At 39.0% G+C, this 19,247-nt stretch overlaps 2 protein-coding genes across 5 annotated transcripts in view; one reads left to right on the top strand and one right to left on the bottom strand.

The window, feature by feature from the left end:
• Positions 1-1,586: 1,586 nt before the first annotated feature.
• rag2 (recombination activating gene 2) lies at positions 1,587-3,146 on the bottom strand. The gene has a single exon (XM_063063159.1). The coding sequence runs from the start codon at positions 3,144-3,146 to the stop codon at positions 1,587-1,589; it is 1,560 nt and encodes a 519-aa protein (XP_062919229.1).
• Positions 3,147-10,453: 7,307 nt separating this feature from the next.
• iftap (intraflagellar transport associated protein) overlaps positions 10,454-19,247 on the top strand; it is a 44,937-nt gene continuing 36,143 nt past the window's right edge. For 2 of the 4 annotated variants that reach the window (XM_063063158.1, XM_063063155.1), the window contains exon 1: positions 10,484-10,592. The gene's annotated coding sequence lies outside the window, so the exon portion shown is untranslated. Of the gene's footprint in view, positions 10,593-19,247 lie in introns of all 4 variants that reach the window. The other 2 variants (XM_063063156.1, XM_063063157.1) reach the window with 2 other exon arrangements.

The raw sequence follows: 19,247 nt of genomic DNA, 5'->3' as shown, positions 1-19,247 counted from the left end.
AATGGGAGATTGCAAGTATATGGTATTGAGATAGAAAATCAAATTAATGGGATTAGCGTAGATGGACAAATGTGTTGATGCGGATGTGGTAGACTGAATATTTTGATCTTTTTCTTCTAGTTGTTTGTTAAACCTACTATTGTGGCCAAGCTTTTTGTCATCTTCCCTTACATCTCTTTCCATGGCTTAGCGTTAACTTTCTTTTGGAATGGGGCTTTGTTGGTGTGTTATGTCAGATTATTGTTATGATAGTATAAGGAGAATTATTTTGAACAACTAGACAAACAACTTAAATTAAATATCCAGATAATCTCCATAGAAAAGCTTTTAATAACGCAAGATATTTGGCAGAGAAGCTCATGGAAGGAATTCCAGATCTTAAGTGCAAGGATGCCAATGCTGGAATAATCAAAATCAGAGATGCTGGATTTTTAAATATGCGCAGAACTATTGGGAATCTTTGGAATGTTGTATTATCAGTGGGAATTACGAAATGAGAGAAGGTGCTGCCAAGGAAAGATTTGGAAGTGAAGATCAGACACTTAAAATTGAGTGGTTGCTAGACTAAACCAAAATAGGTTAGTGATCACATGTGGTAGGTGAATGTGTCTTGACCTAAGTCAGGATTTGGCATGGGAGTTTATTGCGTATGAATGCTGTTAGATCATAGGGATAAGACATTAAGTATCGTACTTGCTAGTATTGAGATTGGCAATACTAAACACATGAACATGTCTGGAGAGAATTTAGAAAACTGTAACACAGCAATTATAACTGGAAACTATTAGAAATGAATCTTCGGGATGTATATCCAAGACAGATGGAGCAAGGGAATGAACGGAAAGTTGAGATTCATCACATTCCAGTAGATGACCGATTTTCTGAGCTTTATGTAACCTTACACTCTCCATTGAATTCTGAGTATCAGAGCTTTCAGTAAATGAAATTTATTGCGTCGATCTTTAAAAGTCTCAATTCAAAGGGTAATTATCATTTTTATTTCTAGGTAACATTAACACCACAGAAGTAAAGTTAATAATCATTGAATTAACAAGCAGAGCAATAAAATGAAATTTGTAATCAGTTTCTTTAAAAATCCATTTCTGCATCAAATGTTGCATTCAAGGCAATAACACCAAAGAAACACTAAAGCTAACATTACAAAATAGCTTATGATCAAACAATAAAAAACTTCTTGGTCTTCCATACATCATTTAAATGTTGGATCTTATTACACAAAAGGTTTTATTGCATTTTAATGTATTTTACTGTGTTTTATAGTATTCTGAGCACCTTTGGCAATTTAGTTTAGTAGTCTCATTTGAGTAAATGGTGTCTTTTGTTAAATCAGATAATTTATATTTATGTTCAAAAAGAAAGAACTTAGACATTGTTATCAGTAAATGATAAGAAGCTAATTCAGTTTGCTGGTTGCTGCCTTTGCATTCCAGAAAACAATGTTTGTTAATTTTGTAGAGTAGAAAACCTAAATAACCTAAAAATCAGTATGCTGAGATATGAACATTAAAAATGCTATTTTTTCATAAATTTATAAACATAGAATTAATGATACATGTCTAACAATTTTAATCAAACAGTCTCTTCAGAAAGCTCTTCTTCATTGGCACCCTTTTCAGTGTTGCCGGTGACTTCTTACGGGGGGATTTTATTGGCGTTCGCTTTATCTGCTTTGGCTTGAGTGGAGTTTTAATTCCTCTGTCAATATAATGTTCATTGCAAAAGTACTTTATGTTCTCCTGAGAAAACTGAATCAGCTGCATTTCTGTGAGATTCATGCACTGAGCGTGTACCCAGTGTCCATCATCACCTGCATTCGAGCAGAAGATCATTGCAGGTTTTTTGAGTTCTGTAGAGTAATAAGGCACCCAGATCTTAATGTTCATATTGCAGTTGGCACTGCATTTAATCCAATAACCTTCTTCATCAGCATCATCCGTGTTTTCCACATCATCAGAGGGATCTGCTTCCACATCAAAGTGAAATTCTTCCGAATCTTCAAATGTGCTGTATTCCTCAGGATCAGTAAAGGATTCCTGGCTGGCAGACATCTGGCTTTCTTCTTTAGGCCGTCCAAAATTTGCAATGTAGAAGTAGTGTGCAATTGGTGTATCTTGTTTCGTTTCTCCAGGAATTCCTATTAACACTGCACTACTTCCCATATCACTGCCAAACCAGGTTTTGCTTGCTTTGATATCATTAGTCCATGCTGGGGGTTCTTTTTCCAAAATCTGAATGTTATTATTCTCCAGAATGATGGTGTTACAAATCATCCGCTTCTGGCTCTCAGATTCATAGCCACCAACAATGATGAATTCATCTGTGCCAGCCTGGGTCACGATTGCACTTGATACAGAGATACCTCCATGTAGTATTGTACATTTCACACTTGGATGAATGTCTGAAAGATCTACTTTTAGACTAAGCAATCTTGCAGGACGATTATTGTTTTTAATAGAATGACCACCTAATACATAGATGGTGTCAAGTTTTGAAATGGCAACATGGAATGAAAAGCCCTCTTCTATTTCTGGAATTACATGGGATGTGCAATGGCCGGTATTCATATCAATCAGAAATACCTCAGGTGAACAATCCACCAGGCTATTCCAGTTTTCTGTAGTTCTTTGTCCAGGAGCCAGGTACGATCTACCACCAAACAGGGCACATATAGTTTCTCCCTTGTCCTGAATCACATTGATGGTGTGGCCATATCTTCCACTGGGAACATCTCCTGTTACTTTCTTTTCAGTGCATTGAAGAGACGTTCGCTTTTTGGCAGCATTGTCATAAACCATCATGACATAAAGTGTATTAGGCAGCTCGTTATTTGGAGTTCTCCCACCATGAATGAGGTAAGAAAGGCTTGCTGCCTCTGCGGGATCTGAGTAATGAGTTACTGCAGGCCGACGCAGTGGTGGGAGATAGCATGATTCAGATGAAAATGAAACAGGTTTAAGTTTCAGCTGGTGACTCTTGAGATGAAGAAGGAAAACACCTGTGTTGCAGGATCTTTTAGGCCATCCTTTCTGTCCAAAAAGAAAGACTTCACTATGAAAATTCATTAAGGAGAATCCTGGGTGTATAAGGTTGGTATTGCTGTTCTCGGAAACCAATTGCAGGGTCATTGCTGCAGTAGAAAGCTGGCTGGACCTTTGAAAGGAAACTGAATAAAAAATCATGTTAGAAATGAAAAGAAAATAAAGACCGCAATAATGCAGAACTGACCATGTACAGACATTGCTATTAATCTATCATTTTAACAATAAGCCGATAATCAGTGCAACTTACTTTAAAACTGAATTATTTTGGGTTCATGATTTATTCATGAAAACATTTGCAAAATGACCTTTTAACAAATAGTTATTGCATTCCACATTGTTAAATTCACGTTCCATAAATCTTCGTTCTGCCAACTCCATACCTTTTGAATTCTAGCTAATGTTTTTTTTCTCTGTTTTAAAGTGTCATTCTTTTATTGAAACATCACTGGGAAGATATACAAATGATTTTTCAATCTCTGGAGCCCAGTGTGGTTTGAAAGTGCATCATCTGGAGATAATGGCCTAGAATTCATGGAAGCAATGAAGGCTGGAATAGGTAGAAAGGTCTGGAAGATGGAGATCGTTGCTAGACATTCCCAGCCATTATAGGAAGCAACTCCTGTGAGAGGAGTGAAAAGAACTGTAGCCAAAATGTGGGTTTGAAATTGCAAAGGGAGCTGGAAAGGGCATGTAATAAGGGTAATGTCACAATTGTAATGGGGGACTTCAATATGCAAGGGGACTGGGAAAATCAGATTGGTGTCAGATCGCAAGAGAGGGAATTTGCTGAATGTCTACAGAATTGCTTTTTAGAGCAGCTTGTGCTTGAGCCTGCTAGGGGAAAGGCTATCTTAGATTGGGTGTTGTGTAATAACCCTGACTTTGTTAGTCAGCTTAACGTAAAGGAACTCTTCAGAGGCAGTGGTCATAATATGATTGATTTCATACTGCAATTTGAGAGGGAGAAGCATAAGTCACATGTATCAGTATTGCAATGGAGTAAAGGGAATTACAAGGTGTGAGAGAGGAGCTTGCCCAGGTGGATTGGAGGGGGATGCTTGTGGGAACAGAGATGGCTGAAGTTTCTGGGAATAGTTTCCAACGCTCAGGATAGATATATCCCACTGAAGAAGTTGTTCTCATATGACAAGGGTAGATAACCATGGCTGACAAGGGAAGTTAAGGGCTGCATAAAAGCCAAGGAAAGGGCATATAAGATTTAAAAGGGAGTGGGAAGTTGGATGATTAGGAAACTTTAAAAATCCAACAAAGGCAGCTAAAAAAAACCTGTAAGAAGGGAAAAGAACGAGAAAATCTGCAGATGCTGGAAATCCAAGAAAGACACACAAAATGCTGGAGGAACTCAGCAGGCCAGGCAGCATCTATGGAAAAAAATAGTTGACGTTTTGGGCCGAGACCCTTCAGCAGAACGTTGAGTCCTTTTACACATTGTCTGTCAATGATTTAGATAATGGAATTGATAGCTTTGTGGCAAAGTTTGCAGATTGTATGAAGATGGGTGGAGGGATAGATAGTTCTGAGGAACACCACTAGGTAGAATCTGTGGTATGCCCTGTCACAGTCTGCGATGGAGGCCAAGTCCGTGCGTATATTCAAGGAAGCTGATAGATTCCCGATTGGTCGGGACATCAATGGATATGGTGAGAGGGCAGGTGTGTGATGTTGAATGGGATCTGGGATCAGCCATGATGAAATAATGGAGCGGGCTTGAAGGGCTGAATGGCCTAATTCTGCTCCTATGTCTTATGGTCTCGTGGTCTAACAGAAGTTAGCTTGATCAGGAGAAATGAGAATTGATTGTGGTGTGGTAAATTGGAATGAAATTTTCCAGAAGATTGGGTAAATTAATCAGAAAGAGAAGTTAAGTGATGGCTGGCTTTAGTCCAGAGCTATTTTGTGGTTTGATCAGGACCCAGGAGGAGCTGTGTATTTATTGTCTGCTTGGGACTAAAAGCAAGCAGGGTACTAATAAGTTTCTAAACCCATTTTAAATTTTATTCTATTTAGAGGTACAGCACAGTAATAGGCTCTTCTCCTCCAATGAGCACCCGGCACCCAATTACATCTATGTGATCAACTAACCCTCTAACCTGTGTATCCTTGGAATGTGGGAGGAAACTGGAGCACCCGGAGGAAACCAACGTAATCATAGGGAGAATGTACAAATTCCTTATGGACAGTGGTAGAGTTGTACCCAGGTGACCGGTGCAGAAACAGCATTACGCCAGCAGCTACACTATCATGCTGCCTCTGCTTATGTGAAATGCAAAGTCAGCCTATTGGTATTAAACTTTGAAAAATCCATAAATTCAGATTGGCTTTGCTTTAACATCTGCAGCCCTGATCTCTTTAATATTGTTTCTAAAGGTGTCATTTGGCAACTTTATTTTAATATTGCTTCAATCAGGATAAGCATGCCATAGTTGATGCTTGCGCAGTTAACATTATTCTAGGGCTACACTCATTTTATTCAAACCTTACCAGGGCACAGTTGTTATCAGCTCTTTTGGCCATTGACAATCTTAGTTATGAATTCTTTTTGTTATGGAGCCTAATGCGAACCTTTAAACATCCACCAGCTAATAGCTGAAGCCAGAACCCAGTTTCAAAACCTGAGTGTAACATTATTCATCTAACCAGCATCTGACGTGAGGAAAAGCTGTGAGCCGAGTTCTCTGTCATCCTTTCAACCTTTGTGCTGCTTGTGTCATGGGGGCAATTGTACACTCTCCTTCAATGACTTTCCTTCCCAGCCTAAATGAGATGGATTGCCTTCCTTTCTTTCCTATATTAAATATCTAAAGGTCCCACTCTTGCCTCCACCTTAGCTTCCTTTGAGGAACTATTTATGATTCCCTGCCTCTTCCTCAATATGCTATCCTTAATGACAATCTTGCTGCTGATGTAAGTTTACCTCTCCAACACCTTGCTCAACCCATGCTCTGTCGTTATCGGCCTGCTTTCTGGCGTCCAATTCTGGATTACTGTGCGTGGGAAAACCAAAATTATTATCTTCAATTCCTACAACAAGCTCCATTCCTGACCAGCTGATTTTATCTTCCTGTCTGGTTAGTGTGAAACTGACTCCAATTTTCCTAGTTTTGTTTTCTTATTTCACCTTGAACTGAGCATCTGAATTCCTACTCCCCCATTATCTTCTTTCTTTTAAAATTTTTTATTTTTATTTGGATAAGGAATTCACAAGTATCATGAACTTTTTTCACATGTATAACCTTTTCCATTTTTTTTATATATGTATAAGTCTATAATTATTTATACATTCCTAAGTACACATTAAGATGATATAAAAAGAAATTAGACACTTAAATAGATAATTATGTGCAGTTGAAATTCTACTCTATTAGGCTAAATGATGATATTAGTTGTTAAGAAAAATAGTAATAATAGTGGATTAATAATAATTTCCATATATCTCTTCTGGACCATTTCTTCCTGGTCCAAAATATTGTATGTAAGCCTATGTAACTACCATTGTAGGTGTTTATATCCTAACTTGTTCGTGTTTGCTCCTACCCCCAAACATAATTATCCAATCCCTATGTACTTATTTACTTAATTTTATCATTTTTTTCCCCTTTCCCAAATGTTTTCCTTTACTTGTGTTAATTCTCCATTTTCCAAAAAAAGGAAAAAAAAACAGTAAACATTTAGACCAGGGGTGTTTACGTTAGCAATATTACTGTGTTGATGAGAAGAGCAGTATAAATCATTAGGAGAGTCATCTAAAGTCTGCTCGCTTTGGGGTTAAATATTCAATCCATTTATTCCAAATTTGATAAAATTTTTCTTTTTGAATTCTCAGCGTACTCCCCCATTATCAAGGACACCTACACCCTTCTCTTGTCAATGATCTCTTCCTCAGGTCCTGGGCTCTAATATTCCTATCCATTCATCTCTGTCTTGCTGGCTTTCTCTCTTTCTTCACATCTAAGAAAGGAAAAACTTATCTATTCATTATTATTCATGAACTGAGAATGTTCGATCCAATTCATTACCAATTGGTTCTATCCAATGTTTATTACCAACTTAGACCAGCTATACTTGACTTTTTCCTTAAAAAGTGAAACAAAGAATCATAGAGTTATGAGCAATAAAGCACAGATACAGGCTCTTTGCCCAACCAGTGCATGCCAACCATGGTGCCCACCTAGCTAGTCCCAGTTTCTTGCATTTGGCCAATATTCCTCAAGAACCATCCCTGCACATACCTATACAAATGCTTTTTAAATGGTAATTCTATACCTACATCTATTACCTCCTCTAGGCAGCTCACTCCATATATTCAATACACTCTGTTTGAAACAATGCCCTCAATTCCCTTTTAGATCTCACTCTAAGTCAATACTCCTTATTTTGAAGTTCCTACCCTGGGGAAAAGACTGCTACCAGCCACTTTATCTATGTCCCTCATGATCTTATAACCACGGAAGCAGTTCGTTTTGTTCGTTAAGTGCCGTGTTATATGATATGGGTGATCATGGTCTTTCCATGACCCTGATTGTTCTTGGCAAATTTTCCCACAGAAATGGTTTGCCATTGCCTCCTCTGGGCAGTGTCTTTACAGGACGGGTGACCCTAGCCATTATCAATACCCTTCAGAGATTGTCTGCCTGGCTTCAGTGATCGCATAACCAAGACTTGTGATCTGCACCAGCTGCTCATACGACCATCCACCACCTGCTCCCGTGGCCTCACATGACCCTGATTAGGGGGCTAAGCTGGTGCAACACCTTGCCCAAGAGTGAGCTGCAGGCTAATGGAGTGAAGGAGCACCTTACACCTCCTTTGGTAGGGATGTACTTCCACCCAGCGTAGCAGTTGGTGCGACACTATGAAAGCTTGGGGTGTCAGAGTTCGGAGTTCAATGGTGCTCTAGTTTCCTCCCACAATCCAAATATGTACCGGTAAATTGTCTAGTAATAAAGCTAGGGTTAAATAGTTGGGTAGCTTGGCAGTACAGCTCATTGGGTTGGAAGGGCCCGTTCCACGTTGTATTTAATAAATCTGTATAAGGTTATCCCTCATTCTCCTGCGCTCCAAGGAGTAAAGATCTAACCTGGACAAACTCTCCCTATAACTACAGCCTGCTAGTACTGGCATAATTCACTTAAATCCTTTTTGTGGTTTTTCCAGTCTAACCTCATCTCTCCTGTAGAGGTTGAGTACCCCTTATCCGAAACCCAAAACCTTTTTGAGTGCTGACGCGACTTCACAAATGGAAAATTCCACAAGGTACTGGGAAGGTTCCCCGGCAATGCACAGGTCTCTGCGCACCACAAACAGTTCTGAGAAGTGACCTCACATATGTAATGAGGAGAAGGTAATGAAAAACAGAGAAAAACACTGCCTAAAGTGAAAAATAAAGACCTCAATTGTGTATTGAAAGAATGGATTCATCAGCATCGGAGTGAATATATGCTGCTTAGTGGTACAGTGATTATGAAACAAGTAAAGATCTATCATGACAAACTGAAAATGGAAGGTAATTGTGAATACAGGTTTCAGAGTTGTATATGGATGCATGCTTTGATAATAAATGAACCTTAGAATATTCAGCAGACTGGTTGCAGAGATTTAAGAAAAGGCACGGCATTGAAGTTTTAAAGATTTGTGGTGATAAAGCGTTTGCTGATCGTGAAGCAGCAGAGAAATTCATTGATGAGTTTGCCAAGATGAAAATCTAACACACTGAACAGTTGCATCACATTTGTGCGATTAACTAGTGTAAGACAAAGACTGCTTACTGGTAGCAGTAAATTCAGAGTTGGAAATGATGGCGATCCCAAGCTATCTCGTTATTTATTCCAAACTCCGAAAAAATCCTAAATTCGAAACACCTTCAACCCCAAGCATTTCAGATAAGGGGTACTCAACTTATAATGGGTTTGGCCTCACCATTGACTTATACAACAACAATATAATGCTCCTAAAAACCTTTTTCACCACCCATAACAACACTTTCAATGCTCTGTGTACTTGTATACTCCTATACTCAGTGGCCAGTTTATTAGGTACACCTGAGTATCTGCTTGTTAATGTGAATATCTAATCAGCCAATCACGTGGCATAACTCAATGTACAAAAACATGCAGACATGGTCTGGAAGTTTGGTTATGGTTCAGACCAAACTTTAGAATGGGGAAGAAATGTGACCTAAGTGATTTTGACTGTGGAGTGAAGGTTGGTGCCAAAGGGGAGGGTTTGAGTATCTCAGAAACTGCAAACTTCCGGGGATTTTCATGCACAACAGTCTCTGGAGCAGGTTTTCCCAATCTGGGGTCCATAGACTCCTTGCTTAATGGTAGGGGTCCATGATATAAGAAAAATTGGGAACCCCTGCTCTAGTGTTTACAGAGAATGATGCAAAAAAAATGACACACATTCAGTAATGGGCAGTTCTGTGGGCAAAAATGCCTTGTTAACAATAGAGGTCAGAGAAGAATGGCCAGACTGGTTCAAGCTGACAGGAACGCAACAGTAACTCAAATAATCATGTGTTATAACAGTGGTGTGCAGAAGAACATCACTCAGCACATTGACACGAAGTGGATGTGCTACGGCTGGAAAAGATCATGAAATCACTCTGTAACCACTTTATTAGGTACAGGAGGTATATTACACTGCTCCATTACATTCCCTAGTTTCCTCCCTCACTGAATGTTTTGAATTGTAGGTAACTCCGTTTGTGTGTTTTTTAAAAAAAACTATTAATACCCTGAAATGGAAAATTTCATCAACTTTTGATCAATTTCTACCCTTTTGTCATGTCCATGTGAATCCATTTCCTGCTCTTTTCTTCCTTTCCTCAAGTTCTTGATCTGCATGTCTCTTAAAATGTAGTTGTTTAGTATGTACTCTTTCCTGTAGGTTTATAACATAACAAAATCAATTCGAAAGATTGAGTTTCTCCCTCCATCCGGGGAGAAAGTTGACCTGGTAATCATTTCCAGTATTTTCAGTGTATTTTCTTTAGTTTCAATTATTTTCTTTTGCTTTAAAAAATACTGCAGATACTGTAATTTGGAAATCTGAAAAAGCAGAAAAGGCTGGAAATACTGGGCAGGTCAGATGACATCTCTGGAGAGCGTTTAAGGTCGACCCAGCGCTTTTACATTTTTCGTTTAGTTTGCACAGATTTTATAGTTACAAAGTTTTGCATACAAATAATGTTACAGAGACTTTAAATTACGCTCAGGTTTCCTTCCCTACTTTATATTTGCTTCCGGAACTAAATCTGATAATATGTTTTCCTGGCGGACACAATTCCGATTAAAGAAAGGACCACGCTACCTGATGGGATTTGTAGTTTATTTTGTTGATGTTGGGCATGGTCTATATCTCCCGGCAGGTATCGCGCCAGAATTTGGCGTTGCCAGGGCCACGGAGTAGGAAACGGACGCTATAAATGTCGGACCAGTGAGTAAACTTGGTTGAAGCGGCGGCGTTGAAGTTAATCAGCACTGTAAAATGACCGCTTGATTTACTCTGGTAACGCAATTTAGTTTGGTTAGCTCCCTAACGCAGAACAACTTCTGATCTATTTTATGTTTGCAAGGGTTTAGGTGCCTGTGGCCTCTGATGCACTCCATAAGCTTGTCTCTCCTCATCCATTCGTAAACCATGCTCACTGACCCGCAGTCATCTGGTCATCTGGTGATCTGGTGCTGGCAGATCCACACTCTCAGCAGAGAGGAGGCTAAGCGTGATTACAACCAAAATACTACAGAATACTCTTCATCGATTTGCACAAAAAGGGTGGATTCCTTAATAGAAAATATATTATAGAAGTACAATAAGAAGATGTTGATAGCTTTTTAAAGATTGATATTCCCCCAAAACAATATTTGTTTACTTACATGATTAAAAAAAGAATTGTTGGAAAGCCTGAAATGCTAAAAGATTTTAATTGAATTGGTATAATTAGCTACACGCTTTCTTTTGGGGAGACATTGCTGAGCTGCCATTTGGATACAATCCTTCAGGTTTAACCACATGCAAAAAAGGAAGCTGGAATATGCCGGGCACTTGTTAAGAGGTGGTGGACTGCAGAAATTGTTATTGGAAGGAATGATAGAAGGAAAGAGGGAAAGAGGAAGGCAGTGAACCACTTGGTACGATAATGTGAGGCAATGGACTGGGTTGAGTTCTGCTGAGGCCAGAAAAAGAGCGCAAGATGGAAGATGATGGAGGTGCATAGCCGCCAACCCCGGACTCGGGACGGCACCCACTGACTGAGTGACAATATTATTTATGCAAAAGTCCATTATGAGAATTCTGCAGGACTTTAATGAGATTGACAATATGTGTTTTCTGTGTATGTCTTACTACTAAGTGCCTGTCCTGGGTCAGGTGTAGGATATTGGTCTTCGACTTGAGGTTGTGAGTTCAGATACATCTCCTGACACTTCAGCAGTTCAGCTGGAGCCTCAAAGCTACTGTCTCAGTTATAATATCTGAATTTGTAGGATCCAACTGGCTTAATTAGTTCCATGTTCAACAAAGAGCTGCTATTGACCGCTTACTGCATATAAATCCTTCAGTAACCTGAAGTTGGGATGGAAAATGGGGAAAATAAATGTTTTTAATTTTGTATTTATATGTAATATCCCATAGTTGTTTAGTGAATTGGAAACAAAAGCATACAATGTTGCCCCTCAATATTGCCATTTGATTTATGTGGTATTAAGATAGTTGTAACCTTAAACCCCATATGAATTTTTTTAAGGCATCCGTTAGTCTTGTGAGACCATGGATCTGCACCTGGAAAGTCTTCACTCTCCAGGACACAGGCCTGGGCAAGGTTGTATGGAAGACCAGCAGTTGCCCATGCTGCAAGTCTCCCCTCTCCACTACACCAATGTTGTCCAAGGGAAGGGCATTAGGACCCATACAGCTTGGCACCAGTGTCATCGCAGAGCAATGTGTGATTAAGTGCCTTGCTCAAGGACACAATGAATACTTAAGCTAAATCACACTACAAGGCACAAGCATATTTAAAATTTTAGTTTCACAGCTAATGTTTTGGTGAGTTAAAGCAGAACTTAGTGTTTTTACATGATTCTTGTGTTCAGTGAAGTTGACATGCTATGCCGTTAAAGTAATCCTATTCAGTCACACTTGATATCTTGTTATGCCAAAATGAGACATGCTCTAGAGTCAACAATGAGAAACCTCTGCTGTCGTCGTGATGAAAAGAAATTATTTTTATTTAAATGTCAGTTGGTGGCATTTTTTCCTATGGCTTCGATCGAACCTTCAGCACTAATTTGTTACTTTTTAACATCAGTCTTTGAACATAGCGGCACTATATTGATAAAGAAATATTGAAACCAATTTTGTCATAATTATATAATGGTAAATGTGGTAAGTTTAGTATCATTTTAACATTAACATTATTTAGGCTTGGAATCAGAATCGTGTTTAATGTCACTGGCATATGTCATGACATTTGTTTTGTGGCACAGTACAGTGCAATTGATAACAAACTATAGATTGCTATAAGAAATATACATACAGACTTTGAATAAGTAGTGCAAAAAGAGAGCATAAGTAGTGAGGTAGTGTTCAAAGGTTACTTCATTGTCCATTTGGAAATCTGATAGTGGAGAAGAAGCTGTTCCTAAAACTTTGAGTGTGTGTCTTCAGGCTCCTGAAGTTCTGTAAATGGACATTCTAAATGGACTTCTAAATGGACAATGAACCCATGAACACATTGCATTGTACTAGTGCCGCTAAGTTAACAAATTTCACGATATATGCCTGTGATATTAAACCTGATTCTGATTCTTGTATCTCGTCCCTGATGGTAGCAATGAAAAAGGGCATGCCCTGGGTGATGGGGATTCTTAATGATGGATGTGAGCTTTTTGAAGCTTCAGCCTTTGAAGGAATCCTTGATGCTGCAATATTCTTTACTTAAAATTATATCTAATTTGGTTTCTACTTAAAGAAAGCTTCGTTACTTTTTATAAAATCTTTCAGGGTCTTTGCTGTTTTTCCTTGCTGAAAACCCACTGCATACAGTAGAACGTTTTCTTTGCACAGTTATGTTTAGCTCATGGACATGGATTTAAGGTAATTGAGCAAAGGATTGTAAATGAATTGAGGAATTAACGTTTTGTGAATAGCATAGACGCATTGAGCCCACTTCTAATTTGTTAATTTCTATATTTCAATGAACAGTGCTTGAATTGCCTAAGTAATACTCTAAATGTAAATAACTTTCGGACTTCGTCAAGGAATGTGGAAAGTCTCTGCCTACGTGCAGTTGTCCTTTTCTTTGACTTATTCTCTCTCTCTTCTTTACTAAATGTATTTAAAGCTAACTCAGCTTTTCCTCAATAAGATGACAATTGGGAATTTCAGACTTTCATTCAGCATCTTTTCTCATTTTGTACTTTCTTTCAATAAAGCTACTGTTGATCCATTTGAATTTGATTGGGTATTTTAACATGTAATAGTTTAGCATATGGACCTTCACTGCCCATAGATGTAGATATATTGAATGCATACTGCTAATATGATGCTCAGCTGTACTTGGCTACAAAAGAAATTACTTCTCACAACAACACGCGATAATTGAGTAGTCTGTTTTTCTTTTCAGTTTATAGCTTTGCAGATGTTAACATTTCCTTTTAACCTTAAAATTAAGATATAATTATTCTTTTCTTTATTTTAACGAAGAAAATTACTGCAATAGAGAAAAATATAGAGACTGGCTGTTATTTAAATCACTTGGCATCACTTAGCACTTTTTCCAAACCTCAAATAGCATAACAAATAACTCAAGAAGAACTAGTTTAGATAAAAACGTATGTTCTGTATTAAGTATTGTAAATCTACTTTACATACAAGACAGCTGTTAATTAGCACAACTACTGTGACAAAGTGTATGCCTGCCTTTAATATGAATATAATACCAAAATAATATTACCTGTATAGTGCAAATAGTTGCAGAGACTGGAATTGCTTGCAGAATTAGAATTTGCTGAACACCTGGTAAATATGTAGCATTCGGTCAATGTAGAGTGTCTCTGAGAGCATTTACAGCTGGTGCAAATGATACCAAGCGTTTCCTTGATGAGAGCAAATGCTAGTGAACAGCAGATGCTTCAATGACGTGGTATGTTTCAAATGTGCAAGATATTAAATGCGTTTATGTATACATTACTTTATAACTAATATCTAATCTTGTTCTTTATTTGCACTTATTACCTCCTGATTCCCTTTGTGCAACTGTCTTAATATTAAATCTCATTCTGAATTAAGATGCATCTAAAACAGTGGGTGTTAAATTAAGTGTGCTTATGTTCATAACATCAGTATAAACTGCAAAGAATTAGTTAAATCAGCACACCACAGTTGTTGAATTTTAATAGTGAATAATGTCAATGACATTTATTCTGGACTAAGAATCAATTTGCCCATTTCAGATGTCACCCACAACAGTGGTTCTGCTCCCTTAAATTTCTACTCTGTAAAACAGCCTCATCAAATAGAAGATATATTTTAAAAGGTTTTAAAAAATTTCTCAGTTACCATAATTCTGCTTGAAGTTACTAGTGCTGAAAAGGTTGGTGAACTCAGTGGATTCCGGTTAATTCGACACATCAGGGCCAGTACATTTTGGCCTAATTAAGCAGCTGCCCCTGTGAGCTGAAGTGTCATGGAAGTACTAAAAAGGTATTTTAAAAAAAAAGCCAAACTACCATTTAAATGAGGAATTTGAAGAGATTTGGTTTGTCAATTAAAACACTTGAAAACTTCTATCGATGTACTGTGGAGAGCTTTCTGACAGGCTGCATCACTCTCTAGTATTTGGGGGGGGGGGGCGTGTGGTGGTTTGCTACTGCACATGACCGAAAGAAGCTACAGAAAGTTGTAAGGTTAGTCAGCTCCATCTTGGGTCCTTGCCTTCGTATTATCCAAGATACCTACAAGGAGCAGTGCCTCAGAAAGGCAGCGCCCATTATTAAGGAGCCCTATCACCCAGGACATGTCCTCCTTTTATTGTTACCATCAGGAATGAAGTACAGAATCCTGAAGGCACACACTCAGCGATTTAGGAGCAGCTTCTTCCCCCCGCCATCCGATTCCTAAATGGACATTGAATCAATAAACACTACCTTTGTTCTTAAAGAATATTATTTCTGTTTTGCACTATTTTAACCTAACTATTAAATATACGTATATACTTACTGTAATTGATTTACTTTTTTTTCATTCTATAATATCATGTGTCGCATTGTACTGCTGCTGCTAAGTTAACAAATTTCATGACACATGCTGGTGATAATAAACCTAATTCTGAAATTATGTATTTAAATGAAATACAGAACAAATTAGAACACTTACCAATACAGGACTGTAAAACTTTATTAGTTCCTAATAGTTATTGACAGAGGAATTCATCTAGAGCAGTGGTCCCCAACCTCTGGGCCCGAAGCATGCAGCAGTACAGCGGTAGCCGGAGCGCACCCAGCACACCTTTAAGAAAAAAACCGAAATAAACAAGTTAATTAGGTACTGCCCGGCATGTAAATGTCGGCCCAGATCAGAGGTGTCTAATTAATTAGCTTGTTTATTTAGACTTTTTTCTCAAAGATATGCTGGGTGTGCTCCAGCTACCACTGCACCCCTGCCTGCTTCGCGGATTGGTATCGGTCCGCGGCCTGGAGGTTGGGGACCACTGATCTAGAGTATGCTGCTGTGTTCTTTTGATCGACTGTAAATGAACAAAATCAGTGCAGACATCTAGTACAAATAGGAGATTGCTTTCATGGAATGCTTTCAATGATTGCATCCTCCAACTCTTCATTTTCATTATAACATTCAAGATGGTTGCAGATACCTTCAAATTCTCTGTAGTTCTTAACTTATTGAAGTAGTGAAATCGTTTCATTTTCACTCCTAGCTTTTTCCAGCATCTCCAAGTCTGAAGGCTTGAAACCACAGCGAGCAAAACAGTTCTGAATTGTCTTAAGACCATAAGACAAAGGAGCAGAAGTCGGCCATTCGGCCCATCGAGTCTGCTCTGCCATTTTATCATGAGCTGATCTATTCCCACATTTAGTCCCACTCCCCTGCCTTCTCACTATAACCTTTTATGCCCTGGCTACTCAGATACCTATCAATCTCTGCCTTAAATACACCCAATGACTTGGTCTCCACCACTGCCCGTGGCAACAAATTCCATAGATTCGCCACCCTCTGACTAAAAAAATTTCTTTGCATTTCTGTTCTGAATGGGCACCCTTCAATCCTTAAGTCATGCCCTCTCGTACTAGACCCCCCCATCATGGGAAACAACTTTGCCACATCCACTCTGTCCATGCCTTTCAACATTCGAAATGTTTCTATGAGGTCTCCCCTCACTCTTCTAAACTCTAAGGAATACAGTCCAAGAGCAGACAAACATTCCCCATATGTTAACCCTCTCATTCCCGGAATCATTCTAGTGAATCTTCTCTGTACCCTCTCCAACGTCAGCGCATCTTTTCTTAAATAAGGAGACCAAAACTGCCCACAGTACTCCAAGTGAGGTCTCACCAGTGCCTTACAGAGCCTCAATATCACATCCTTGCTCCAATACTCTATTCCTCTAGAAATGAATGCCAACATTGCATTCGCCTTCTTCACTACCGACTCAACCTGGAGGTTAACCTTAAGGGTATCCTGTCCGAGGACTCCCAAGTCCCTTTGCATCTCAGAACTTTGAATTCTTTCCCTATTTAAATAATAGTCTGCCTGTTTATTTCTTCTGCCAAAGTGCATAACCATACACTTTCCAACATTGTATTTCATTTGCCACTTCTTTGCCCATTCTTCCTATCTATCCAAGTCTCTCTGCAGAGAATAATGAGCCAACACCCAGGTGTGTTAAGCAGGAGGGAAGAAACAGATGATATAATTGATGATCCATTTACATTAGCAGAAATGGTGAGAGCAATAAAGAGATCGAGACCATCCTCCCCAGGGAAAGATCTGATATGCTCTGTGATGCTAAAAAATCTAGGAGAAGGAGCGCTCTTGAAGTTGCTGCATTTTTATAACAGAGTGTGGGAGGAGGGAAGATTACCAAGTGCATGGAAAGAAGCAGTAGTAATTCCAATAAAGAAGCCTGGCAAGGATCTGTCAAAACCCACTAGCTACAGACCAATTGCATTAACATCAAGTATATGTAAGATAATGGAAAGGATGATAACAGAAAGGTTATCATATGAGCTTGAGAAAAGGGGAATGCTGGCAAGTTATCAGAGTGGTTTTAGAAAGGGAAGGAATTCCATGGACTCAGTGATTATGTTAGAGACTGAAATAAGGAAGGCCCAGGCAAATAGAGAGTCAGTAGTGGCAGTGTTCTTTGACATTGAAAAAGCCTATGATATGATGTGGAAGGAAGGATTATTAATTAAACTGCACAAGATGGGGGTTGGTGGGAGAGTTTTTAATTGGATTAAAGATTTTTTGTTTGGTAGAAAAATTCAAGTTCGGATTGGATCAGAATTATCAAAACAGTACATAGTGGAAAATGGCACACCTCAAGGTAGTGTGATTAGCCCGTTACTTTTCATGATTATGATCAATGATGTCTTCACAAAGGTACCAGTGGATATAGGTAGGTCACTGTTTGCGGATGATGGGGCCTTGTGGACAAGAGGCAGGAACATGGACCATATAATCAGGAAACTACAAGAAGCAATTGATGAAGTGGTGGAGTGGGGTTATGATTGGGGATGTAGATTTTCAGTAGATAAAACTCAAACTGTATTTTTTACCAGGAAAAGGGTTGAGGTAGGGAAGAAGTTAAGGATGTATGGGGTTGAATTAGAAAGGATTGCATCATTTAAATTTCTGGGAGTTATATTTGATTCACGATTAACATGGGCAGACCATATCAGGAAAGTTGAGGAGAAATGTAAAAAAGTAATAAATGTGATGAGATGTTTGACTGGTAGGGAATGGGGAGCAAGTTGCTCAGCTTTGAAGAGAATGTATGTGGCTTTAGTAAGATCTGTATTGGATTATGGGAATATAGTATATGGATCAGCAGCTAGGTCTCTTATAAGGAAACTGGATTGATTCAGGCTCAGGCCTTGAGAGTGTGCAGTGGGGCTTTTAAAATGTCACCAGTGTCAGCCCTACAGGTAGAAATGGGAATAATGCCTTTGGAACTAAGAAGGATGCAACTGATGGCAAACTACTGGGCTAACTTGCAGGGGCACAATGTTTCTCACCCTACTAAAGGAGTGTTGCAGGAGTGCTGGGAAAATGGGAGGTTTCAGAGGGATACCTTTAGTCGGGTAGGGAATGATATCGCGAAAGAATGTGGAGTATTTGATCTGAGGATAAGTCCTTCAGTAGTTTATCCGGTTGTAGCTCCATGGAAGCTTGTATGGCCTGACATAGACTGGCATTTGTTAGAGGTAAAAAGGAAAGAAAGATATAAAACAGATTTGGTAAATGCATTTAACTGTCATGTGATGGAAAAGTATAGTGATTATACTCACATTTATACGGATGGTGCGAAGGAACCTGAAACAGGAGTGACAGGGTTTGGGGTGGTAATACCAGCAAAAGAAATTGGAATCAGCAGAAGAACATCTAATAAGTTAGGGGTGTTTACAGTGGAGGTGCTGGCAGTGTTGGTTGCGTTGCAATGGGTGCAGAAAGCCAGACAAGCCAAAGCATTGATATGTTCAGATTCATCCTCAGTTCTAGCAAGTTTAAGGTCTTTTCACACAAACAGTCGGCAAGATGTACTTTATGAAGTCCTTCAGTTAGTTACAAGAATTGCAAATCAGGGCGGTCAGGTAAAATTTCTATGGGTTCCAGCACATGTAGGGGTGAAGGGGAATGAGAGGGTGGATGAGTTGGCAAAGAGGGCGTTAAAGAAAGAAAATGTGGAAATGCACATTAGTATCAGTAAAGCAGAGGTTAAGTGTGTAATCTGGGAAAAAGTCAACCGAATGTGGCAAGAAAGATGGGACAGGGAGGGGAAAGGGAGGCATTTATATCAAATACAAAAGAGTGTTGCAGTTACTAGGGTAGGTAATGGAAACAGAAGAGAGGAAATTGTGTGGACTAGGTTAAGGCTGGGGCATTGTGCATTAAACAAAACATTGAAAATGATAGGGAAACACCAGA

This window comes from Mobula hypostoma, chromosome 11 (assembly GCF_963921235.1).
Source record: "Mobula hypostoma chromosome 11, sMobHyp1.1, whole genome shotgun sequence".
NCBI classification, from domain to species: Eukaryota; Metazoa; Chordata; class Chondrichthyes; order Myliobatiformes; family Myliobatidae; genus Mobula; species Mobula hypostoma.
The sequence above is the reverse complement of the archived record's forward strand: the minus strand, read 5'-3'. Positions and strand labels throughout refer to the sequence as shown.